Source organism: Panthera pardus, unplaced genomic scaffold (assembly GCF_024362965.1).
Source record: "Panthera pardus isolate Hobbes unplaced genomic scaffold, ASM2436296v1 HiC_scaffold_2, whole genome shotgun sequence".
In the NCBI taxonomy this organism is placed as follows: domain Eukaryota; kingdom Metazoa; phylum Chordata; class Mammalia; order Carnivora; family Felidae; genus Panthera; species Panthera pardus.
Window position 1 is genome coordinate 133736379 of NW_026526765.1, and position 13724 is coordinate 133750102.

General features: G+C 40.8%; 1 protein-coding gene across 2 annotated transcripts in view; it reads right to left on the bottom strand.

The window, feature by feature from the left end:
* PRRC1 (proline rich coiled-coil 1) overlaps nucleotides 1-13252 on the bottom strand; it is a 34065-nt gene extending 20813 nt beyond the window's left edge. Inside the window, exons 1-5 of one of the 2 annotated variants that reach the window (XM_019422120.2) lie at nucleotides 13103-13252; nucleotides 7998-8120; nucleotides 6969-7352; nucleotides 4708-4868; nucleotides 1928-2030 (exon numbers count right to left, since the gene is read on the bottom strand). In XM_019422120.2, coding sequence (XP_019277665.2) covers nucleotides 1928-2030; nucleotides 4708-4868; nucleotides 6969-7352; nucleotides 7998-8100 — 751 coding nt within the window. In that variant the 5' untranslated portion in view covers nucleotides 8101-8120; nucleotides 13103-13252. Of the gene's footprint in view, nucleotides 1-1927; nucleotides 2031-4707; nucleotides 4869-6968; nucleotides 7353-7997; nucleotides 8121-12896; nucleotides 12987-13102 lie in introns of those variants that run through there. The other variant, XM_019422122.2, reaches the window with a different exon arrangement.
* Nucleotides 13253-13724: the final 472 nt, after the last annotated feature.

Sequence of the window (13724 nt, forward strand, 5' to 3'; positions counted from 1 at the left end):
CTGAAAATATTTTCAAAACATCTGGGCTTTTTATCATGAATCTTTCTTCCTATTTAATAGGATGATCCACAGATCCCATCTGTACTAGAGTTTCTTAAGTTACTAAAACCTAAAAGCATTGAGTCTCATAGGAGAGAACAAATACACTTTTTTTTCTAACTTTTTCTCCATGTGGCACCTATCTCTTGACTCTAGCTGAGTACTTTTCGATTAAACTTCAGCTCAAAAGGCTTCTCAGCCTTTTTTTGATGAGCAGTGCCACCTTTAATGACGACGAGGAAAGTAATTTTAAGAATTCAGGAAGCTAAATTGTGTTAAAATCCATTTCTAATATTCTTGTGCCTTCTTGATACAAATGAAACTGTAATGATTTCTAGAATATTTCCGTAAAAAATTTTTTTTTTGAATTTTGTTAGAATGGTCTTGCTTTCACTGTCACTAAAGAGTTGGCTTTTTCACATCAGTTTTACTGCTTTTTATAGTTAACTGATTAAGACTATATATTACGTTACGATATCTGCTGGGAGACAATTTATTTGATATTTTCCCCTGCAACCCGACCCCTTTCGTTTTCTGCCTTTTTCATGATGCCACGCAGACCACTGGCCTGAAGAAAAGCCCAGGATGTGAGTGCTGACTTGATTAGCTTTGTCACCTCAGGGCAGTCAATGAGCTTGTTTTTTCACGGAAAAACATTTGCCACCTCAGGGGGCTTGTTGTTATGGTAAAATAACTGCTTTCACAGTCTAACACAGTACCTGTTAAAATAGCAAGAGCTTCAAAGATACTAATTGCTTTCCTTCCCTCATTCAAAACATGAGCTTGCGAAGAATATATATGATGCATTAATTATGTCAAACTTGATTATTATGAATATGTGAAATCAGTATCTATGACAGGGTCCAATTTCTAAATCCTCTGGCAGTTACAAACACAAAGAACAATTCAGCTGATTTAATACTTGATTCAATTTTCTATTTCCAGAGAAGCAAAGTGGCTAAGTGTAAAATCAAATTGAACATGGGTTCAATCTAGCTCCACCAAATTGTATACGACCTACGATAATAATCTCTCCTAACCGAGATTCTTCACCTCCAACTTGAAGAAAATACTTACCCTGCAGAGGTCTTATGACAAGTACTGCCTGGCAGAGCAACCACTTAATAAAGGATACTCATTACAATTAGGTCCTGTCCTTTGACATTTACTAGCCAACCACCTAATATCAAGACTCCTGAAAGCTACTAACTTTTTCTTGCTACTCAAAATCTCTGTTCAAGTACCTGGGGCATGGCTCTGGCTTTTGTTATCTTTAATAGAATTACTAATAATTGGTCACTGATCCTGCTAACGATTATGCTTGTTCACATTATTAGAACAGGTACCTTCAAAATTAAACAGCATAGAACATATATGTCTATGTCACCTGTCTGGAGAATTCTTGGTAATGGGGATTCAAAGGTGGTTAAAATAACTTCCCCAACAGACCTGGTAATCAGACATTATTAGTAAATAGATCAACTCCCTCTAAAAATATTCCCAGGGTAAGCACAATCACTTAATTAAAATAGATGAAGTGGAGAATTATCAAAACCAAATATAAACAAAGCATCATTTCAAACGTCAACAGTGAATAAAATACAATTCACACAAAACAATACCAACCACATTTACAATTAAAATACACTAACTGCAATTAAACTATACTATACCAATTCATATGGGTTTTACTCCTCCCAAAGTTGATTCTGTGGAGTTTTCAAAATGTATCTGTGACTAAGAAAAAGTTAAGATTGCCAACGCTAAGACTTATAATCAAGAACATAAGATCTCCAATGATTACAAGACTATGGGTCACAGTGAGTGGCTGACAAAGGCATATACTTTAAAACCATACAGCAGACGCAGCTCTATCTTAAGTACATACTGATATACGGAGCCATGCCAGGGTCCAACGTTGTAATCATACTTTCTACCGAATGTTTTGTTTTGTCAAGCACAGATTTCACCATGGGATTTCCGGCCACACCCTGCACAAGACAAATTAATATATAAATGCCCATTCTAAGTACAGAACACCTGACGGTGGAAGAAAACTTTTTTGAAGTTTCTGATACATGGTAGACCTGTGATTTTGTAAAATGTAAGAAAAACATGGTTATAGCAATGTCAAATTGCTGTTAAGATTTCAAAATGCTTACCCTCAATTTCTCTTCTTATCGCAGACCCACAGCAGTCTACAGACCACACTGGCCTGTATATCCACATGTGTATGTATTCATTCATTTTGTGGATGTATATATTCATACGTATTCATTTTAGACACACACACACACACACGGTCATTTCTCTGTATGTACATATTCTTATTGCATTTCATTTCCACTTATTTATATGAAAGACTATGCAAAACTTATCCATTAAGGTCCCAAATAAAAAGTGTAATGAGACGTCTCCATAAACTCATACTTGATTCCCTAACCAAAAAATAAAAATAGTAATGTTTCTCACCCTTATTCCCCACAAGTTACCTATTAATATGTATTACTCTGCTATGTTCTACTAACGTTTCTTTTTTCCTGCTTCTTATTTGTTCCGTTCATCCCCAAATTCTCTCTTTTAACCCAGACCCATTCCTCTGAATTCTTACAACCACACTATTAAGCAGAAGGAACCAGGTCTGAGTATTCCCTTCTTATGTATACTTCTCCCGTGGTAAGAGACTTCTAGGGAGAAGTGCCTCCTGAGATGGCATCTGACTAGCAGGCTTTTCCAATCTACCACTGAACTAACTGGAATCAGAAAAAAGTTGAGTTCATAACACATGCTATTAACAAAGGAAACTAGTAGTAATCCCTATATAAGGAAAAACCTTTAAAAAGTACAGAAGGATTTAAAAAAAAAAAAGGAAGCTTAGAAAAATACCATCCCTGTGTAACATAAAGCTCAAATGTAGTAAATAAGTTAGCTACTTACCAATTTAAAAATATGTTTAATATATAATTAAATTGTAGCCAAACTCTCCACAGAATACTGGGAGAAACTCTGTCAGAGTGATTCCAAAATTCATTAAGAGAAATAAATGCAGAAGACTAGTAAAACAAAATTCTTAAGAGAAACGTGCAAACTTATAAAATTAAATACTGATATATCACTGCAAAAGCAGGCACTTGGAAATGACCTTTCTATCTTACTCATTAATGAATATTCCTAATCTCCACGAGCACAGAGTCAACTTTCAATAAATAATAGTATAATAATAAACAGAGTCAATAATAATCGAAATAGTGAGGTACTATTGCAGGGGCAGGCCAAACAGTGGAAGAGAAACAAGTCCAGAAAATGACATTAACACACAGTTGCGTAATTAAAATAAAGATGACATATCAAAACACTGGGATACGATGTTGCCAGAGTCGAGTAACTAGTCAGAAAAAAATTAAGTTTGACTTCTACTTCATGTAATAAAGTATCAGCAACAATAAACTGGTGGGTATAAGAAAAATGAAACCATAAAAGAATTAGAAGAAATCACAGAAAAACATTCATGATATAACGTGGTGGTAAAAGGTCATTTTTAACATTAAAAAAATAAAAAAAACATAACACTGATATGAAGAACTTCTGCAAATTTAGATTTTGTGTCAAAAAAGGATAATATAATTTAAATGTATGATAAAAATAGAGAAAACTGCAACATATGATGGCATATAATAAAACATTCTTACTACATTAGGAGCTCTTATGAATTTTTGTTCAGAGACGAAAAATCATCCCAATTCAAAAATGGGCAAAGAAAAGGACTAGAGACTTAAGAAAAAAAAATACAATGGCAAAAAAATCACATGAAAAAAATGTTCAAATCTGGTAATGAAGAAATGCAAATTAAAACAAGGTATGTTTTTTGTTTATCAAATCAGAAAAAGTTGTATTTCAAATTCATAATCAGTGCTGACAAACGAAAAATGCTGGGACAGTCAGACATTCACTCTGTTCACTCTGACATTCATCAGAAATTAACCTCAACAAAACAGAGATGAGCACTAAGATCTGCCTACAAGCATGCTCATCACAGCTGTATTATAAGAATTACAATTGAGAATACTAAAGTCCATTAGCAAAATATGGGAAATAGGGGCGCCTGGGTGGCTCAGTCGGTTAAGCGTCCGACTTTGGCTCAGGTCATGATCTCGCGTTCCGTGAATTCGAGCCCTGCGTCGGGCTCTGTGCTGACAGCTCAGAGCCCGGAGCCCGTTTCAGATTCTGTGTCTCCCTCTCTCTCTGACCCTCCCCTGTTCATGCTCTGTCTCTGTCTCAAAAATAAATAAACGTTAAAAAAAAATTTTTTTAATAAATATGGGAAATAAATGCCACGGCATGAAGGGCAAAGCAGCCATAAAGAAAATTTCTGAAGAGTATTTATGGCTTGGAAGATGTTCCTGATATGTGCTACATAAGGACAAACGAGACACAAAATAGTGTCCATGTGTCACTACCCCATTTTGACTTTAATTTTAGAAAAGATCTATCTACGCAGATAAGCACATAAAAAGGATTGAGAGAAACTATAAAAAATTGGTCACAAGACTAAAAAGAATTTTTACTTTTCCTTATATCATTTTGTTCTTTAAAAATTATTTTAATGGCCATCTAATAATTTTAGAATGAAAAAGCTCAGCCTAGTTTTTCAACTAAATACCCCTTTACCTTAATAAAACCCCAGAGTCCGCCAGCAGATGCTTCATCCTGACCTCTACCAACTCTGGGATCTTCTTGTTCCTCTGGAAAAGTAATGGCTGATGTGGTTCCAGGTCCCTGTGCCAGAGATGACAAACTGGCTTGCTGAGTAATGGGAGTCGGCAAAATACCTAGTAAATGGCAAAAATTTCTAATATGTGTAATTTATTTCATAAACTATTTCCTGTAAAAAGATGTATGAGATGAGTAGCTCAAAACAGCTTCAATAACGTGAATATATACTCAGGCATTTCTTTTTTTTTTTTAATTTTTTTAATGTTTATTTATTTTTGAGAGAGACAGAATGAGCCAGGGAGGGGCAGAGACAGAAGGGGGGCAGGGGACAGAGGATGGGAAGCAGGTTCTGCAGTCAGCATGGAGACTCAGGTGGGGCTTGAACTCACAAACCGCGAGATCATAACCTGAGCCAAAGTCCGACACTTAACGAATTGAGCCACCAAGGCACCCCTATACTCAGGCATTTCAGGACTGAGTTATATACTCCAAGAATCACCTAAATCTTTATGAAATACAAATGGAACAAGATTCCAAAGAACAAATTTCTTTCCCTTTCTGTAGACATTTTTATGAAGTGTCCCAAAAATGGACCAAATGTATATCAAAAAGTACTTCCTATTGGCCCTATTTAGCACTTGGATGTGGGCAGCTATAATTCCAATCCCTTTAATGCATAAAATTAATTGATGTGAGCACCCAAGCCTATCATATAAAAGAGTAGGACAATGAGTACATATTCCATGTGCTCTACTTGAACTCAAAATAGAAAATTCACACATTCATGGACATAAGTATTATACTGTACTAAAAATTCTGTTTGTAAAGGTAGATAAGCAGAAACCTTGGTAATAAAAATCATAAAAAAGAAGCTTCTTTTTGTAAAAGGAGAAGTAACAGGCAGAAGATGACAAGGCTGAAGTTTGGATACTGGCTTTCAGAAACCATTCGGGGAAGACAAAAAAGTAGGTATAACCAACTTAGAAAAGGAAAATGGCCCAACACCACAAACTTCAGGTATACATGAGCTTTTATTTGGTTCTCAATTTTTACCTGGCTAAATAAAACTATTTCCTGAACCATTCTGCCCATATAACCAGAAACTCTCGAATTTCACCCTGGTATTTCTCTGTAAGAGAAACTGCACTTTATATACTAAACATGTACATTTTACAACATATTAACTTTAGCATTTACTAAGTTAACAACAGCTTTATTTCGGTAGTTTAAATGTCAGTGGGGCACCTGGGTGGCTCAGTTAGTTGGGCATCCGACTTCAGCTCAGGTCATGATCTCATGGTTCGTGGGTTAGAGCCCCACGTCCAGCTCTGTGCTGGTGGCTAGGAGCCTGGAGCCTGCTTCAGATTCTGTGTCTCCCTCTCTCTCTGTCCCTCCCTGCTCATGCTCTGTGTCTCTCTCAAAGATAAATAAACATTAAGAAAAATTTTTTAAAGAAAAAAAAAGTCAAAACATGAGAACATTCCAGAGCTTAAAGAAAGGAGCTAAAAATAATGCAGCAAGAAACAACAAAGTTAAAAAAAAAAGTAATACAGAGACAGTGCTGAGGAGAAAGTGAAATGGTACAACTGCTTTGGAAAAGTCTAGCATCTTCTCAAAGCCAGCAATCCCGTGCCTAGGTATATACCCAAGAGACATGAAAACATGTCCTCATGAAAACCTGTACACCAATGTTCATAAAAGCAGTATGCGTAACACCAAAAAGTAAAAACAAAACACAGTTCATCAACTGATGAAATAAAATGTGGAAGGAATATCCATACGACAAACAACAGAGTACAGAAACATGCTACATATGCTAAGTGAAAGAATCCTGTCACAAAAGCCACACACTGCATGATTCTATTTATATGAAATGTCCAAAATAGGCAAATTCGTAGAGACAGAAGGCAGATGAATGCTTCCTTCAGGCTGTGAACGTTGGGAGCAAGTCAGGAGTGACTGCTAATAGCAATGGGGCTTCTTTTCGGGGGGGCGGGCGGGGGGGGCGGTGTGATTAAAAGGTTCTAAAACTGATGATGGCGATGGTTGCAGGACTCAGTAAAAACTCTGACAACCACTGAATTGTATATTTTAAAGGAGTGAATTATATGGTATGTAAGTTATTTCTCAATAGAACAGTTATTAAAAAACAACAACCACACACTTAAACATTACCTACAGCCATTTAATTCAAAGTATCAGTAAGAGAGGATTACCTGTGACGGGAGGTGCAGAGAACGACGGCATCAGGGGTGTCTGGGGAGCTCTTCCCGCATGTCCCCTTGTAATGTCATAAGCCGCCCCAACAGAAAACCCCGATGTGGGAGGACCAGAAGAGGGTGCAGATAAGAGCGTGTTTGGGGCAGAAGATGGAGGAGGGAAGTGGGACAGAGGAGGGCTAGTGAAGGCGGCAGCAGGTGCTGGCGAACCCGGAGGTGGCACGGAGGCAGCAAGCGCTGGGACAGAAGGGATGGGTGAAGGCGGCACCAAGGGTGCAGAGGGCCTCACGGGAGGGACGGGCGGCTGGGGGGTGGCATACACGTGCGGCGGCAAGGGTTGTATGGAGGACACATTTGGAGAAGAAAAAGAACCGGTTGCAGCTAAAAAAACAGGTGGGAAGGGGAAAAAAAACAGAAGACTGAAAATGCTTTCGCTTGATTTTCAAAGTATCTTATCACATTTTTCTTGCAAAATCTAACACATTAACAAGCCATAAGTGAGTATTTAAAATGTACAATTTGAATTACACAACAAATACGACTCAGTGCAAATGACTTTCAGCTCCCTTACGTAAAAGAGGCAGCCGTATATAATTAAGTTACAGTCCCATTCATAAGCAGATCTTTGTGTTTTCATTCATTTTGGATGTATTTTTAATAAAATAGAGCTGTTTTTCACCACTGCTAACTTCAGCATAAAAACCTACATACTGGCTCAAAAATTTTGGCCAGAAAGTTAATCATCAAACCCACAGAACATGAGACAAAACCAATACGTGCTTCTTAGGATATTTTTAATCATAAGAAGATGATTTAATATAGTCAGTATAAATACAAAGAACAAAACTTGACCCAAAGCAAAACATAACGTTTTCTACCTGCGGGCTTAAATAAGAAAGGCTCCTTCCTTTCATCCTGGCAAAGATCACAAGAGTTGTAAACATGTAGTCTTCTAATTGACTCTGAGAAAAGTTAAGTGTCTTCACCGCCCTCCAGACACACTAGACACTCGACAGCTTCATGTACCTGAAGGAAGGGGGGTTGAAGACACAGCAGCCGCGGCTGGTCCTGCAGGATGTGGAGGAGGAGTCCCGGGCGGGGTGGTCTCTATTCCGCTCTCTTCCATCATTTTTCTTCAGTTATGGTTTACTGTAAAGATATAAAATTGTAGTAAATATTACACGGTAATCAAGTGTACTTCTAGAGAATAATTTTAGAAAATAATCATCAAGAGACAGAGATCTGTGTTTGCTACTTATAATGCCATTTATTTCTACATAAAGGATCTGTCAAAATTCCTAGGAAAACAGTCTGTGCTTATGTTTAACATTCAGATAATATGGGACATTTTCATATACTATACTTTGTAATTAGGAAATAATTTGATGTTAACTACCCAAAAACTTCAAACAGTAAATTACTAATTCTCTATCACATGAATGTATGTAAGTCTTATATCTAGATTCCAGTCACTGTTACATTTAAATTAAAAATGAATTTTTTAAGCATTAAGTATTACTCAGTATTTTTTGAGGGGGAGGGGACAGAATCTTAAGCAGGCTCACACCTAGCCTGGAGCCTGACACAGGGCTCATTCCCACTACCCTGAGATCATGACCTGAGCTGAAATCGAGAGTTGGACACTTAACCGACTGAGCCACCCAGGTGCTCCTATTATTAAATATTCTTAACATTACTTCTCTCCCCATAATGTATTATGTGGGCTATTTCTGTTAACATGAAAATAAAACTGAAATGTGCTCCATTCCCAGTATCTCTAGTTCACATCTTAGGGCATCTTTAGTAACTGTGAAATGATATGTTTCACGTACTGGAAACATTAACTTCAGCAAAAATGTTATACAGTAACTAAAGAGCAGGTCTGGGGCGCCTGGGTGGCTCAGGCAGTTAGGCTGTCCGGCTTCGGCTCAGGTCATGATCTCACGGCTTGTGAGTTTGAGCCCCGCGTCGGGTTCTGTGCTGACAGCTCAGAGCCTGGAGCCTCTTCAGGTTCTGTGTCTTTCTCTCTCTCTCTCTCTGCCCCTCCCCTGCTCACACTCTGTCTCTCTCTGTCTCTCAAAAATAAATAAACATTAATTTTTTTTTTTTTTAAGCAGGTCCTAAGACAATAATGAAGTACAAAATATGGGAAAACTTCCTTAAAAATGACAAATTTCCAAGCTTGTCTCAAATATAAAATCAAAACTTCCAAATAAAACTTCAGAATTTGCTTTTGATGTTTCTATTCATTTAACAAATACTCAGTGAAAGTCAACTGTTTGCCAAGCACTGTACTGGTGCCTGTGGACATACAATGTATGCAGAAACAAACAGGATACATACAGTCCAGTAGGAGAGACAATAAAATAATACCACCCATGTGCAATGAACTGAATTATGTGCTCCATGGGTAAAAACACAGTCTTGAGAGGAATATGATTCTGAGTTGAAAGGGAGGAAAGACAATCACATATAAGCAGAGATCTGAAAGATATATAGAATTAAGCAAGGGAAAAGAACTAAGGAGAGCAGATTCCAGACAAAGTGAAAATACAGGAGGTAAACAAGCCCTGTAAGGGAGGGGGACAAGACAAGTTCAAGAAAATCCATGTGCACCGAACAGAAAAGAAGAATGAAGACTGGAGACACAGGCAACAGCCCACACCGGGGTGAACCTTACACACCAGGTCAAGGAGTCGGGGTTTTTAAGAACAGAAAATCACCGTACAGCATTCAAGCTGGAGATGAAATCTCTGTCTTCTGTTTTAACTTTTTAAAAGAAGTTTTAGAGGCACCTGGGTGGCTCCAGAGGTTAATCGGCAACTTCGGCTCAGGTCATGACCACAAGGCTTGTGGGTTCAAGCCCCACACTGGGCTCTGTGGTCACAGCTCAGAGCCTGGATCTGCTTTGAATTCTGTGTCTCCCTCTCTCTCTCTCAAAAATAAATAAGCCTTAAAAATTTTTTTTTTAATTAGATTCAAAGAAAGATGCAAAATAGACCAGAGTTCTTGGACTACCCTACACTCAGCTTCTCCAGCAACAGCATCCTAACTGTGGTACAGTGATTAAACCCAGAAAATTAACATTGGTTCAATACTAGTAACTATAGATTTTATTTGCATTTTCACCTGTGTGTATGTTTGTGTGTGTAGTTCTATGAAGTTTCATCATCTGCAAAGACTCATGTAACCAACACCACAATCAGGTTACAGAACTGTTCTATTACCCTAAAGAAACTCCCTCAGAGTGTTCCTTTGTCGCATCCACCCACTAACCATAAGCCGTGGCAACCGACTGTTCTCTATCATTTTCTCATTTCATGAAATGTTACCTAAATAGAATCATACAGCATACATTTTGAGATCAGCCCCTTTTTTTTTTTTTTTTTTTTACTCAGCATAATGCTCTGGAGATCTATCCAAGTTGTTGGCTCTATCACTAGGTAGGTTTTTTTAACTGCTGAACAGTATTCCATTTTATAGATGTGCCACAGTTTAGCTACTGGTCTGCTGAAGGATGTATTTAAAGCTAATTCCAGCTTTTGCCGATTCATATTTGTGTCCTAAGTATGAAAACATTCCTTTGACCACAGTATGCAGACAGGGACAGGGGACAGTCAGAGTAAATGCAGAGAGACTATTAAGAAGGATAGAAGTGGTTCATATAAAACTGGTAACACTCTAGACAAGTGGCTCTCACGTGCAGGAGGAAAAGAGGATAATCCTGCCTCTCACAGTCATTTGCCAACGTCTGAAGACCTTTGTGGTTGTCAGAACTAGAGGGACTACTATCATCTAGTAGGTCAAGGCTAGAGATACCACTAAAGATCCTACAATGCACAAGACAGCCCTCACAAGAAAGAATTATCCATCCCCAAATTGCAAAAGTGCCAAAGGTGAGAAGCTCTGGCCTAGACACATGTGATGATACGGGAGATGGAGGAGAGTGGGTCGACTGAAGAACTGGATATGGGGCAGTGGCAGGAAGAGGCATGACTTGCACAACTGCACAGATGTCTACACCATTCACGAAGACAGGGATACAGGAAGAGGTCAAGGTATTTGTATGACGTCTTCTTTCTTGGGAAGGGGGCATTGTGCAGTCTTTAATACTGGACACGTCGAGTTTCAGCTCCTTGAAACACCCAAATAGAGACATGTGACTTGCTCTGCGGTTTCAAAGTAAGTGGGGGTGGGGATGTCTTCAGTTTACTGATAGCCTCTAAAGTCATGTTCTGGAATGAGGTTACCTAAGAGAATACCATGAAAAGAGAAGATGACCCCGTCAATCCTTGAAAAATAGTCTGGCAGAAAGAAGATGAGCTTACTGAGAAGAGGGAGACGACCAAAAAGAAGAAAACCAGGAGACCATAGTGTCCAAAAGCTAAAGAAGAGTTTCAAGGTGGGAACAGGCAGCAATATCAAATGCTGCGGAAATGCCAAATACGATGACTGATGTCTGAAAAATTCAATGGCTTGCCCAAACTAAGATATGAACACAGTGACAGCGATTTCCATGCAGAGTGGGGCTAGAAGGCAATTTCAACCACAATGAGTAGAAAGTGAGACAGAAATACACACTTTCAAAAAGTATGGTTGTGAACCTACAGGAAACATCTATGTCATTAAGAAGGAATGGGGATCAGGGAGGCAAAATCCTTTCATTCAGTACCTATACACCTAAGGGCAATAAACTTGAACACAAATGGCCTTCTGGGGACTTTATCACTCCCTGCGAAAGCTACCTCTTTTCATCTCCCCATTTTCTGTTGGTCATTCAGTCTCCTCCTACAGGTGCTGCCAAATGCTTACACTGGCTGGTGGAAGTCAGGTTTAAAGATAATCTTGATCCATAAAACTAACGAATGTGTTGGCAAAATGACCTATGTAATGAAAACAATCTATAACCTGCAACAAAAAGTCAATTTTTTTCAGTCTTTAAAAGATACCCTATTTAAGAAACAGCTTAATGACAATACTGGATAAATGCTGTGTGCATAAACATGAACCCTTCTAAAGAAAAGCTATCGTGACAACAGTGAAATGTCAAAGTTGATAAAGGTTTTAGTGCAGAAGTCTCAGCGTAAGAAGTATTATTAATGTATTAACATTAAAGAAAGTGATGAAAATGGCTTAGAAAAATTGAGCCCTCAGGCTTTGGCCAGACCCTCCTCTTCCAATTTGCTTCCCATCAGAGTTTTCTGTTAAAAAGTGAATGCCTACTTATTAGAATACAATAAAAGAAATGGAATAATGCAGCTTTGATGATAAAAGCATTAAAAGCCATTACTGATGTTTTACTAGCGCAAAAGACGGTCTCCACTAACAGACAAAACAGTGCCAAAGCAGGATGTGAGTTTTGCCTTTGCATTCTCAGTTGTGAGGCCAAAATAAACTTCCATAAACGTTAAGTGAACGAAATAATGGCCGTACAGGAGAAAGGCTGGAATGCCAAAATGTGTCACTTTCGCGGGAATGTACACGGTGCCTCTCAAAGTACCTACTTTGAAATGCAGAAATGGATATATCACTCGGCCAATCTAGAAGAGGAGCTTTCCTGCAAACTTGGCTCCAGGGAGAAACAAAGAGACAGCAGAAGGCAAACACCCTCTGGAAAGGGGCTCGGCCCGACTGGAGAAACCTAGGGAAAACAAGCTACTTCCCAAGGGCGGGCCCGGGGTGTGCACCCCAGAGCCGAGAGAAGGCCGAAGCTGCCGAAATCCTGTTCCTGGAGGCAGCGGCCTCCCCGCAGGCTCTGCCACGTCTCTAGGCTGGGCTGGGCCGGCCTAAGGTCAGCGGGCGCCTGCCGCCGGTCCCGCTCCCACATTCAGCGCTCTGGAAGGCGGAGCCAAACGGCCAGGGGCGCCAGTCTGGGTCGGCGCCCCGGAGCGCAGGGCCGGCACAAGACCCACAACCCGCACTCACAGGGCTGAGCGCGGCAGGGACTGCTGGCCTGGCGAAGCACGCTCGCACAGTTTACGCCCGGACTCCACGACAGCAGGGCTCCGACGCGACCCTAACCATCTCCGGGCGCCGGCCGGCCCGCCCACCCGGCAGGGACTGCGCCCGTAGGCGCCCGCACCCATCCCGCCGCCCGCAAGCACCCGCGTCGCTACCAGGCTGACGCTCACCTGGGGGGGCCCGACAGAGCGTCTGCGTGGCAGTTGAAAAGCGCGGGACGTGGAGTTCGGGGTGCTAAGAGTAAAGCTCGGAGAAGACCACGAAGACGCCGGCAGGAGCTCAGCGCCGCGCGTCCCCGCCTCCAAGATGGCCACCGCAGGCGCACGTCCCTGCGGCTGCCACGTCGACCGCGCGTCGCCCCGCCCCGCGCGTCGCCCCGCCCCGTCCGCTGGGAGCCGGGTCTCTCCTCGCCCCGCCCCGCCCCCCGCCCGCCCAGCCCGAGGACTCTAGTCAAACCCGTCTGAGTACCTCCGACCTAAGGTGCTGCTGCTGGCGGGGTCTCGGCGCATTCCCCCCAGAAACGTTCTTCTGTAGCACGGTCATGCTTTCCACTCCACATCCCCGCACCTGAGAACGGCACCCCCGTTACCAGGTGTAGCTCCCTTTATCCTGTGCCGTGGCTGCCCACGGGATGGAGATGAGCCAGCCAAGGTAGTCTAGTCCAGCCCCCACCTGCAAGCAGGACCCCGCTTCACAAATGGGGGACTTGCATATTTACAAAGATTTCCAGATAACAGCAGTGGCTTGCATCCTGAGAAAGAGACAGCGGGCGGGTAAAAGGTAGCAGCTACT